The 12533-nt window shown below is 40.1% G+C and overlaps 1 protein-coding gene across 2 annotated transcripts in view; it reads right to left on the reverse strand.

Moving 5' to 3' along the window:
* Window positions 1-20: 20 nt before the first annotated feature.
* osbpl1a (oxysterol binding protein-like 1A) overlaps window positions 21-12533 on the reverse strand; it is a 35266-nt gene continuing 22753 nt past the window's right edge. The window contains exons 17-29 of one of the 2 annotated variants that reach the window (XM_028026951.1): window positions 11735-11924; window positions 10979-11054; window positions 7663-7797; window positions 7416-7513; window positions 6147-6329; window positions 5968-6075; window positions 4628-4717; window positions 3112-3238; window positions 2063-2176; window positions 1838-1961; window positions 1650-1740; window positions 1386-1406; window positions 21-950 (exon numbers count right to left, since the gene is read on the reverse strand). In XM_028026951.1, coding sequence (XP_027882752.1) covers window positions 848-950; window positions 1386-1406; window positions 1650-1740; window positions 1838-1961; window positions 2063-2176; window positions 3112-3238; window positions 4628-4717; window positions 5968-6075; window positions 6147-6329; window positions 7416-7513; window positions 7663-7797; window positions 10979-11054; window positions 11735-11924 — 1460 coding nt within the window. In that variant the 3' untranslated portion in view covers window positions 21-847. The remainder of the gene's footprint in view (window positions 951-1385; window positions 1407-1649; window positions 1741-1837; window positions 1962-2062; window positions 2177-3111; window positions 3239-4627; window positions 4718-5967; window positions 6076-6146; window positions 6330-7415; window positions 7514-7662; window positions 7798-10978; window positions 11055-11734; window positions 11925-12533) is intronic. The other variant, XM_028026952.1, reaches the window with a different exon arrangement.

The raw sequence follows: 12533 nt of genomic DNA on the forward strand, positions 1-12533 counted from the left end.
ACAGTGACAACACACAGGAATGGACTGAAATGTTTTATTTAGATAAGAAATTTACAATTTCAAAGCTCAATATGAAAGCAGGGAGGAAAAAACAAATACTTGAAATGGTGAAATTAAATTCTTATGAGGACTCAAATCATAGTTTTCCTCCATTTTGTACAAATGATTTCCAGCAAAAATCGCTCACTTTGTACAACGTTCAAATTTACAGCAGAAATCAGATCCAACTTCAGCTCTTTACAGCGCTCAATTTTTACGCGCGCTTCAATAAAAACAGAGCACAAAGACAGGATGATTGTTCTTTAAAAATTCGGCTATGCTTATGCGTAAAGTGGGAGTTAATGAGAGAGGGAATACACAGCGTCAAATGTAAGATGGGTTTAAAAGAATCCTGTAACTGTACAAGGCAAAACAGACAAAGGTCCAGAGAGATGGAGAATATAACGCTGAGGTCTAATGATGGCTGGAGATGTGGAGAGTATATACACAGATTTACAACTATGAACATTTAAAAGAAAATAAATGCTAAAAAAAACAAACAAAACCTATAGACTCCCAGTCCACTGTGCTAAAAGTCAAGAAAAAAAAAAAGCATTTCAGTGTAAATACAAATAATGTGTCTCAAAGCATCATCAAACTACATTTAATTAGTGACTTTTTGTCCCTCCCATAATAACTTAGAGTAAGGCCACAATGCTCAGGTGCAAACTTCCCAAAGTGCCTTTAATTAGTGTAGTTATTAATAAAAAAAGAAATGAAAGAGAATTAAACGGTTATTACTGATATTTAACGAATAAGTGCGATTTCTTTCTTTTTTATTTTTCTTTCTTCCGAGCACAAAATGAGATTAATATATATCCGGCAGCTGGCTGTAGCTCCTGTCCCAGTATCCGCCGGAGAACAGCCAGTCCTGGGAGCGGGTGTGGGGGTTCGGCCCCTGCTGAAACCACCTGAGACGAGAGAGAAGGCGTTTAGGAAGCGCCGCGCCAAGCCACACTCGAGCGAATCATAGAGAGGAGAGGAACGAAGAGCGGGCATGCTTTATCTTCGAATTTCATTGTTCATTATTTAGATGTGAGGAGATCAGGCTGTTTGCTTTCAGCTAACATCAACTCTAGTTTTGTTTGTTTTGTTTTTTTTAATAAGGGATATGGAGGGAGGATGCCTGTAGTGTTTGAGTAACTGCTTCTAGTGGCGGTGAGTGAAGCTTTAGCGAAGGGAAGAAGAGGAGGGGATTAAATATCTTCACACTGCGAGTCTCTCTGTCGTTCAGATAACATTCACTCAGAGATTAGGATGTTGTTGTTTTTTTGGAAAACACAGAGGGTCACGTGAGCACACAGAAGACGTCAGAGCGCGTCAGTCAAACGGCGAGCCGCTCTAACCTCGGGCCGAGGGGAGGACTCCTTGGCATCAAAGCCAAGACGCAGCCGACCAAATGTGAAAAACGGAGATAAAAAAAAACCAAAACAGAGTTAACCTGGAGCAATTCAGAGGAACACAACACAAAGATGTTTCTGGTTGGGGGGGAAGAAAAAGGAAAGATCAGATGATTTAGATGTGCATTTAAAATCATCTGGTTCCTTTGTGGATAAACAGCCTGGTGAGAGATTTAATGACAAAATAAATAAAACGAGAATAACCCCGACCTGGGCTTGGACTCCTCGTCAGATTTAGCGCGGTTTTTACGGGCGGCTCTCTGCTTCTCCTCCAGCCTCTTCTTTTCCTCGCTCGCCAGGTCTGTTTGAGACGGGGAAGTCGAGTTCTTAGGTTACGGCGAAGAGGATTGGGCTAAAAGTTTATTTTCGTTTAAAAAAAACAAACAAAAAGGCGTTACCGATGTCGCCGTTCTCCATGGCCCTTATGTCCGGTCTGAGCCGGCAGTCGGTCTGCGGGATGACCCCCTCCATGTCCTTGTGCAGCTCGTTCAGCTGCATCGCGAAGGACGTGAAGCTGTACATCTGTTTTTTTTTTTTTAAATTAAAAAATCATAATTTCATGTTTAAGCATCATACTTTTTTGAAGAGTGATATATGGTAGGTAATGTAGGAGTCGGTGAGACCTGGGTAGAGTTTGCCGGTCTGGGGGCAATCCTCCACAGCAGCTGGCTGCCAGGAATCACCTCCACAGTGTCTGAAGCAGGCGAGGGTACGCCCTGCTGATCCCCACTGTTACCCTGGTAGAACAGAAACACACAGCAGCTCTCAGTGTGACATGGGGGGTGAACTGCAATGCACTTAAGTGTGATTTCAAGTGAGAGAACAACACCAAAGCAGTGTAAACACAAATCTTTTTAAGAGATAAATATGCGTTGATCTAAGCTATTCCAATGTAGGTCTAGCTGCATGTTTACAATTGCCGTCTTTAATCTTCTGGGAAAAAAGTTTTTGTTTTTTTTCAGCGGCCCTGATCCTCCTCTGTAGATTGGGATGAAAAATTGCTACATTTGTTACATTGCTACTTTCTCGACAAACAAACTAGAGTTCGGTAAAAAGCCGACTACACAAGGCTGGTGTGAATGCACCCCAAGTTGCACCGGATTTTATTTTGGGGTATCGGGCTGCACGGGTGAAAACAAAATCAGATAAAAAAAAAACAAAACTTTAAATATGTTTAAAGCTGTTCATCACTTTTCTTCAACTTCGCAATTAAGCGACACGTTGTGCTGGTCTATCTTATTTAAAAAAACAAACAAACTTCAATACATTGAAGTTTTTGGTTGTGATGTAACGAAATATGAAAGGTTTAGGAGTTCAAGTCAGTCGCCTACATCTCTCTAAGGTTCTACCATCAAAGCAGCGTATATTTCAGCAGTATATATTTGAGTGTTTGAAGTGACGACCAATGAAAAGAGTTCAGACGGCTTTTCTCGACTGTGTGCTGAAACGCCTCGCTCACTTAGCGGTTTAGATCTGCAGACGAGTTACGCACGAAGCTATGAGCAGAGTTGCCCACATCGACCGTTTTCATCTCAGTCGAAACTCGGAACAATGGCTCATTTTCCTTTCCCCCCCCCCGAAAGGAAAGAAGCAACAGCTTCACTTTTTTTTGTTGTTTTTAACTTTGCAATTAACTTCATGTTGTTGCCGACCCCCGCTGAGTAATTCATACCGCTTTGCCGGCTTTCTTCTCCTCGGCTCCTTTTTTGTCGTTTTTCTTGTGAGCTTCAAAGGCGGCCGGGTCGACGACGTAGAGGCACTCGGTCCACTTCCCGTACAGCGCGCACAGCTTCTTTTTGCTGTGAACCACACAGATACACATGCAGATATGCACACGTCCTCAGGCACAAGCGCACCGCCGATGACTTCAGTCGGTGTCGAGCGGCAAAGGATGAAAAACCTCCAGGGAGACGAAGCTCCAAAAATCCAATACAGTCGAGAGTTTCCAGGAAATTTCAGCTAAAAGTTTGGACTTTTGTGTTGCTTTTCTGCCACATCTGTTAAGTGTTTTTTTTTTGTCAAAATGACTAAAATCGTTACAGGTCAAAGCGCTCCAGCTGTGGGTATTCTGAGCACCGATCAGTGTGTAAACAGCAGTTTTCTTTTTGAACATCAGCTCTGAAAAGCGTATTACCTTTGGGATTAATGCTTCTTTATATGGTGCCTGTTCAATAAGCTAAACAAACAAACAAAACTACTAGGGATTTTATAAAACGGTGGCGAATGGGTAAGAGTACAATCTGTGTCGCATGTTTGAATTTGAGACTCATTACATTAGACCTCATTTGAGCTCTAAGTTATATTTGGTGCCTGATGGGAAAGCAGAGCTGACGGCTACTCTACGCGTCCGAATAAATCTGATCTGCGCTGCAATATTTTGCCAAATGGAGGAATGTAAACTATCAGGTAGCAATGGAAAAAAAATCAATACAGTTCTTATAATAGAGAGAGAAACAAAGATTTTCCAAACTATCAAGAGTAAGCTGGAATTAAAACCAAGCGTTCAGAGTATGTTGTGATTTCCACATTGATTTTTTTTAAGGAATAAAAGAGTAATTTTAAACTAAAATAATGTTTAAAGCTGCAGTAAGTAATTTTGATAAACAAATATGTTTTTTTTTTACATATTTGTTGAAACTGTCACAATGTTGTAACAGAAGAACATGAGACAGATAACCTGTGAAAAAAATTCATAATAAAATCAAGCTCCTCTGCCTACTTCCAGTGTCTCTACTGCCGCCTGCAGAAATAAATCACTTGATTGGAAACAACCAATCAGAGCCAGGAGGAGGGCCTTAGTGCTGTCAATCACCCTGCCATGCTAGTTAGCTTCTATACCAATGAGAGTGGATCAGTAGTGTTCCTGTAACATTACTTTGTTTCTCCACCATTAGCACTGCCGCGGCTCATGCAGAAGATTGATTGACAGCAGCAAGACCCTCCTCCTGGCTCTGATTGGTTGTTTCTGACCGGAAGCGGTGCATTTCTTCATATGGCAATGGGACAGTAGGGAGGAGACAAAGGAGCAACACATTTTTACAGACTATCTGTCTCATGTTAAACTGTCACAACATGGTGACAGTTTTAACAAATACGTGGAAAAAATATACATATTTTTAGAAAAATGACAGACCACAGCTTTAAGGAAGCCCATTTAAAACTTCCTCTGATTGCTGTGCTCACTGTACCTTTTATCAAGAATGTAACCTTCAACTTTGTGCAGCTCCTTCCCAAAAAGTCCACATGGTTTGAAATTGAGACAGCACTTTTCACCAGTCCTAGGGAGAAAACAAAGGAATAAAGTGTCATAGTCATCAACAATTACAACAGCAATGCTTCGCAATTATTTTCACTCACTGCTGAATCACACAAGACATTTTTTATCAAAGTCAAATCGAGTTAACCGAATGACAGAAATGTTGCCGACCCTTTCTACAGTACATGAACTCTCTTTGTATTTGTCTTAAATATAAAGCTCTTCTGTTCTGGTGGGTTTTCTTTCTGAGCTCTCTCTCTCTTTGATAGCTTCCCACTCAACATTTTTTCGTTCCTGCAGAAAGCACGTCACATGATCAGCTGATTTTGACTGTATCCTCTATAATCTGAGGTGAATGGGGTTCTTTTAAATCTTTTTAATTAATAAATAATTGGATTGCACTGGAATAAAGCAAATTGATTCAAATTGGATTCTGTGTAATTGCAGTATGATTTGGAACCGCTTGTATTGTGAATTGCCTTTTCATAACATTAGTTGTGAACTAGTGCTGTAAAAAAAAAAAAAAAAAAAAAAAAAAATCAACCACTTCACAAGTTGTTTCATGCAAAACTCCCAGCAGAATCTGGAAACTATTTTAAACTTCAAAAACCAATAAGGGATTTAACCCTGAAAAGACAAAGTCCTTGTGCAACTTCCTTTGAAAAAGACTCACTGTGCCTCGTCGTTATTGTTGGAAACCCTGTGTGTGTGTGTGGTGATGTATGCAGCACACCTCCTCGTTTTGTTGTTTGGCATTTAAATTTCAAAGTGATGTAGCACAATAAGAAACAATTTAGTTCTTAAGAGAAAGAAGCTGTTTTCCATTTAGCCGTGGCGCTGCGAATACATATCCACCAATCAGCCATAATGACTAATATTGAGTGGGTGTCTCTTTTGTTCCCAAAAACAAACTCCAACCAGGAGGAGGAGCCAGCAGGGGGCTCGTCTCCTCGTGTCAGGCCACATCAGATGGACATTTATTGGAGTTTGGAAGCAGGATAAACTCAGACGCTTTTCCAAGGGGTTTCACTGAACACGCCTGTATTCCTGCAGCTGCTTTTCAAAATAAAGTCCTCCACTTGCAAGCGAAAATTCTCCGTTGGGAAGCAAGAGTCAAAGCAAACTCCAAGGAAATGCCAAGAGGAACGCGTTTCCAGAAATAAGATGATGCTACGGGATTTTGTAGTTATATTATGGCTGATCAGGGTATAATAAAACACGGGGAGCATTTTATAACATTTAACACATTTTCACAATGGATCTGAATCTGACCTGTGGTTGATCACCTCCACATTCCCATACTGCTCAATCCACAGCTGGCCTACGATGATGTTGTGAACACAACAGGTGGGGTTTGTCCATGTGTAGGCTTCACTGTGCCTGAAAGAAAAAAAAAAAGTCTCAAACTTAAAAAAACAAACATGGCTGCACAGGTTTCGTTTTGTTCTTACTTGGGCAGCTCCAGCGTGATGATGCCTTTTGGCTCGGCCTCCACACTCTTGCCCCAGAACTTCAGCTTGGGGTAGATGGATCCATGAAACACAAAGTCCTGCTTCAGACCTTCGGCGTGGAAGGCGCTGACGGGAGGGTGGTGGCTCACCTGCTCCGATATGAGCCTGAAGCCCAGGTCGTCTCTGGGGAACGTACGGTACGAAAAGGTCACAAAGGTCGAGCTGCACGTCGCGTTTCGCTCAAAACCACACAAGTACTGAGAAGCGAGATGATAGGCAAGGCATTTGAATGCATTCATCATCGATATAAATGTCTTTCATTTCCTTTTTCTCTTTTTTTAAAATCCATGCAAGTTCAAAATTATACATACAGGCTCAAATTTATCCATCTGCATCTTATTACGATTCTGGATAAAAGATGGAAAAACTTTGATTTAAGACCACTTTTTTTAAAACAATAGAAGAGTTAAACGTGTTGCTTTCCTCACGCAGACCACCTTTTTGAGGCACAGTTACCAGATCTTTCATTCCAGACACTTTATTAGTTTTATGAACCAGATTTGATGTGTTTGGGATCATTGCTCTTCTGGAAAACTTGCTGTGGCTTGCAAAAGTATTAATTCTTGTGAACTTTTCCATATTTTGTCACATTACAGCCATAAACATAAACATGTTGCATTAGAATTGAAAGTGAAAGACCAACACAAAGTGGTACGCAACTGTGAAGTAGAATGAGAATTATACAAGATTCAAATAATTTTTTACAAATAAAAAATAGAAGGATGGGCAAATATTTCAGTCACTAGATTTGGGATGTAGTCTTCCTCATCCTCATTAATTCATTTTGTATGATGCACCAGTATCAGTGAATGAAAAGGATTGGCCCCTGAATATATGTAAAAGCTGGGTCACCGGGTTTTGAAATCAATAAACGTAAATTAGCTATCGTTTCTGGAGTAGTTGAACATGTAGCTGGATATATGACAGAAGCTCGTTGATGGCTAATAAAACCATCTGGTTTTTCTTCAAGGGGACTTCCAAATATTCAAAATGCATAAGTTTGAACTTCTGTGGATTAAAAAAAGATGTACATAAATTGTTTAAACATTTTTAAATGAAGTGAATTCAATTCAAAAACGGTTCAAACGCATCATTCAAATCCCATAAATAGCAGAACTGTGATTATGGCATTAGCTTTTGGAGCATGGAAACAAAAACGTCTTTGAAAAACCTTTTAAAGTCTGAACGCTCTCCTGCTGCTCCACCCACCTGACCAGCTCATAGGTTTCTCCCAGCAGGGGGTTGAAGGGTTTACCTGTCCGCTCCCACTGGGAGGCCACAGCGGACACGGCGAACGCCGCCACGCACTGCGGCGGACAAACGCACAAAACACTCCGGATCAAACACATTAACCTATGACGTAATAAAACTTTGGCTCGTCTAAAGGGAACATAATGACGGAGCGGAAAGCAGCTTGCTCACTCCAACTCGAGGGTGTTAAAGAAAATTGCTCCACCTTCATCCTCTCGATAGATTCGGAAGACGAATTGGCCTGATGGATGAGGTACGTGTGCTCCATGTACTCCGTTAGACGCTGCAAGAAGCTGAGCGGCTCGTTGAAAATGACCGGCATTGTGATCTTGGAAAGCTCCTGAAAGAGACGGGGCGGAGAGACAAGGTTTCATCACAAAGAGGACCTCAGAGTTCCTTCACATGCCGATCCGCTGGGAATGAATTTTTTTCTTTTTCTAAAGACTTGAGACGTATCTGAGCAAAACATGGCAGTAATATGCATGCTGTTATGGATAAAGAAAGTTCAACAACAATGTCACATTGCAGGAATCAAAGACAAGGCTTCAGAAATCCCAACCTTGAAGCTAGAGATTAGCAGGAATTATGGGATTTTTTTTTATATCCCTTGCCTCAACTTAGATAATTGTATTTAATCTGGAATTACAGCTATAAGCACAATTAAAAATGCTAATCAACAGGAATCTGTTGCCATGTCAACAAGGTAGAATCCCACACTTTATGGGCACTTATCTAATTATGATAAACAAATCATATTTTACCTCAATTAGAATAAATTCTAGTAACAGTTTTAAAAATTCTTCTTTAATCCTGATTTTTCATAACTCTGCAAGAGAAATCTTTCATGATTCCATTTCCCCAGATATAATTATCTCATTACACTGGCAAAATGCAGCACTTTACCAATATCTTTAAAGATGACATGAAAACTTATTGGAAGGTTATTAAGCAGCTTCAGGAAAAGAGGAGGAGATACCTTTCCACCGAAGTTTTATGATGAAACTGGAGAACACTCAGAACCGACTGATATTGCTATTGTGCTTTAAATCATTTTCTTTTTTCTTTTTTTACAATCGCTATTACAAAGTTTAGACTCTGCAGATGGAACTATTTCTAATTTTCTGTGTGTCTGTTAACCTCCTCACTGCAACTATTAAGATATTAATGATTTCTTTCATAATTTAAAGTTTTTCTTGCTGGTCAGTGTGGTAAAATAAATAGTGGTGGTTACGTTTAAATAGAAGATTTGGTACTTTGATGATTTTTAGATTTTCTAAGACACAACTGTCTGATGATCTTAAAACAGCTCCAGGAAATCCCATTAAATCCCATTTTGTAAATCTGTAGATTGTAAATATACCATAGGAGCGTCCTACCTTTGCCCTTCCAACGCTTTTAAAAAATATTCTCCAGAAGATCATAGCCAAATTTTCAGGTGGATACTAGTGGAAAATGGCTACAAGATGCGGAGTCCTTCAGGGATACATACTAAGACCACTTTTATTTCTTGTTAATATACATGATTTGTCAGATGCTCTTTGTCTCCAGTACATTTTTCTGGCAATATCTTTTATCTACAAGACGTCTCCTTGTAGCTTTAGAGCTAAACTGCCACCACAAGCAGCTGGAGCCGACCTCCCCTGGTGAAAACAACAACTCAGAGTACTCATGCAGCTGCACGAGATCATGTGACTTTCTTCTTGGTGTGTTAAGTGTCATAGTTCCTGGTTACATTTACAAACAGGGACATTGTCTGGATGAAGGCTGAAATGTTTTTGAACAATGTCTAGTGTGTTTTCTAGATGTGTAAAAAACTTCAAACACAAACTAAAAAAATTGAGTGTTTACTAGTTTTTTCCCCACTTTCTATATTTGTAATTTATTACAACACAATCTATGAGATAGCAGTTTGTTTTCACCTTGTAAAATTTTAAAAAAAGTTTTAACTAATGCTAACTAATAGGCTAAGCTTAAGGACAATTCTAGCATGGTTAGCATATAAAAACGCCAAGAAGCTGGAGCTAAGCAGGTTTTTATCCACATTTAATGTTACCTTAGGAATAAGATTTAATTAATGAACCCAGCGCTGACATTTAGCATCATAATTTATTTTCAAAGTGTTGAGGCTGCATCAGAGTTGTTAGCATGCGTTTGATGTTGTTACATCATGAACATTGTACAAGAGGCAACTTTAAAGATCCGAGTGCACACACACAGCAAGAAGAGAGAGATAAGTTACTTTACTTGAGGCTAAAAAATAAAAAAATAAAAAAATTTCTTGCTGACAAGGCCATTTTATATTTCACAAGAACTAAAGCCCAGATCTCCCAGGCAATATTCACAGGTCTCTCCCACTACATATTCCTCAGACATCACATGAGAAAAACGTTTTTCAGCCAGAATTCGCATCAAGAACAAGGTGCAAGCACTTGTACAGACTGATGCCATTTAGGTCCTACAGTCCTGGGAGAGAGAATAACTTTTCTGTCTTTGTGTGTGATGCTTAGGCTCCAACTTTTTCTGTTCCCTTTCTTTTCTTCTTCTTTTTCTTTCCTTTCCACAACTCTGCAGAAAGCAATATTTGGCTCTTTGCTAGCTGGAAGTCATATTCGCTTGTTTCAATTGGTCATGAAGACATGTTGCTGTAGCAGCAGAAATAATGTGCTACCTTTTGCAAAAAAATATGTAATGACATGTAAGAGATGCATTTTATCCTCTATTGTTACATTTACACACGAGTTAGACCTGATTTGTACTTCCTGGTTCTCTCTACGGCCCCCAGAGTTTCTTCTAGCGGATCCAACGGCAGGTCAGCCTGGCCTACTTTTTAAATAAGATTGTAATTGTGCAACCACTTGGGAGCCCCCAAGGACATAAAAGACCTCACAAAAAAATGAGCTCCATCCCAAGATGGTCAGGTGATCATTAAACATGTCGGAAAAAAAGCCCCACATTGAAAGAAGCTGAGTGATGTCGTAGCACACAGAAAACGCAACATTCTTTATCACAATACTGTACACATTACATAGCTACTTAATAGAAAACTTAGGACTTGATATATCACATGATCTGTTTCAGACGACTTAACAAGTTTAAATACAGGTTTTACCAAAAGGGAGTTGTTGCACTAAATAACTGTCGTATGACCTCTCTCTCATTTATTTATTTATCTTGCAGAAGTTGTGCAAAAGGTAGTTGTCAAAATATGTGGATGCCGTTTTTCTTTTAGTGTAAATAGATTCTCATTTTACTGGAAGCTATATATTTCTGTATTTTACAGCCTCTTTGTGATTTTATGTCTTACTGTGGAGAAAAGCACTTCAGTCTGACAGAAAGTATTCTACTCTATTTTCTTCTCTTCTATGCAAGGTAAGTAACAGAGTCACAGTAATGATAAGCTTAATCCTGTTGGATTAAAATAAAAATAAAATAAAAAACTTGAAATTTGCACCCGAGCAGCAGTGTAGCTGCCACCTGTCTGCCTGGCGTCAATCGAAACAACACCTGAACGTCGTGCTCACCATTCCAATGCAGTTCCTCAGAATGCTCCAGATGCTGAAGTCATTTCTCGAGAACATCGGCGCAGGTAAGCTGGCCCTGAAAAAATGTGCACGCATAATTACATGTCCTCCATAATTCATGTGTGATTTATTTGCGTTGAGCAAGTAGCGGTACAGAAGCTGGCATCCGAGGTATCGAGACGAATAACAGTTGCAGGCGTCAATTCAAGAAGATGAATTCAAAGTAGAGGAAAGTAGGTGCTATAAAAGTGCGCAGTTAAGAAGGAAACTCCAGACGAGACACACAAATGATCAATGAGACGCGTTGGAATCGTTCGGGTTTCTTCGGTTCGCAGGTGAAATGGCGGCGATTTAAAGGACGCCCAAATCGTGTGAGACACCGAGGGATCAGCAAACACGGGATCACACTCCTACCGGATTGACCTTATCAATATTTAACAAAGTGACACGGAGCTAGGCCCGCTCAATACAACCCTTTCCCGTGGCTTTACCAGACAGAATCTCGCTCTAAATTATTCACACTACGAAGTGGAAAGACCCGAGGGAGGATAAAGAAGAGGAGAGGAGAAAAAAAAAGACCAGGGGGGAAAGAACCAGCCAACCTCTCAGAGCAGGTAAGAGTATCTGCAACAATAAGAGACTTAAAAGAGAAAAATGTCCCCTTTGCTGAGTTTGTTCATCTTTAAGCCAGAGATGAAAGGCGCAGGGGGAGTGTGGCCAATTTGGTAAACCGTGGGGGCATATTGCACTTCTGACCTGTGCTTTGTTATCCCGTTGGACTGAGTCTCGTCCCTGTCTCCATGGTGATCCTCCTGCAACATGCTGGTGGCGGGGCTGCTGCACGGGCTGCTTAGCATGACAGAGCCTTCGTCCTCCTCCTCGTCCTCTTCAAAGGAATTGCTGGCCACCGTCTCAAAGCCGCTCAGGGAGAGCTCAGAGCCTGACTCTGATGGAGACGAGGAGACATGGTGATGAGTGCTCAGAGGAGAGCTGGGGGGGTACAAAGGCTGATAACACGGGCTGCTGAAGAGTATAAAGCTTCTTTAATTAATAGATGTGGAGGGGGGGGGGGGGGGGGGTGCTTCTTTAAATCTGATTGACTAGTAAGTGCAAACAGAGAGGCTTATAAATGGAAAAACTTTTAGAAACTGTTTTCATGTTGCAGGCAATGACTGCAACACTATGCTCGTTTTTTAAAAGAGCGTATTTATGGCAAATTTACAGATAACAACAAGTAATTCCTCACGTCTTTCATTAGTTATTCAGTTGTTGATTATATAAACTATATCACGTCCCCAAAGATGTTCGTCTAGGCAAAAGTACTTCAAAAAAAGAAAAAGAGATCCGTCAGTTCCACCAAAATAAGTTTTCTATTGTGTCCAGTTACATAAAAGGTAGCTAAGAAAACATTACTGTTAATGTTAATATAACATACTGCTGTTGTTATTCTCATGTGTTTAAAAAAAAAAAAAAGAAAAAAAAGAAAAGAAAATCATGCTGGTAAACACTTCACGAAATGTCCAGAGTTTTGTCCAGTGATAAACCTGTTTAATTT

Source organism: Xiphophorus couchianus, chromosome 9 (genome assembly GCF_001444195.1).
Source record: "Xiphophorus couchianus chromosome 9, X_couchianus-1.0, whole genome shotgun sequence".
Taxonomy (NCBI): Eukaryota; Metazoa; Chordata; class Actinopteri; order Cyprinodontiformes; family Poeciliidae; genus Xiphophorus; species Xiphophorus couchianus.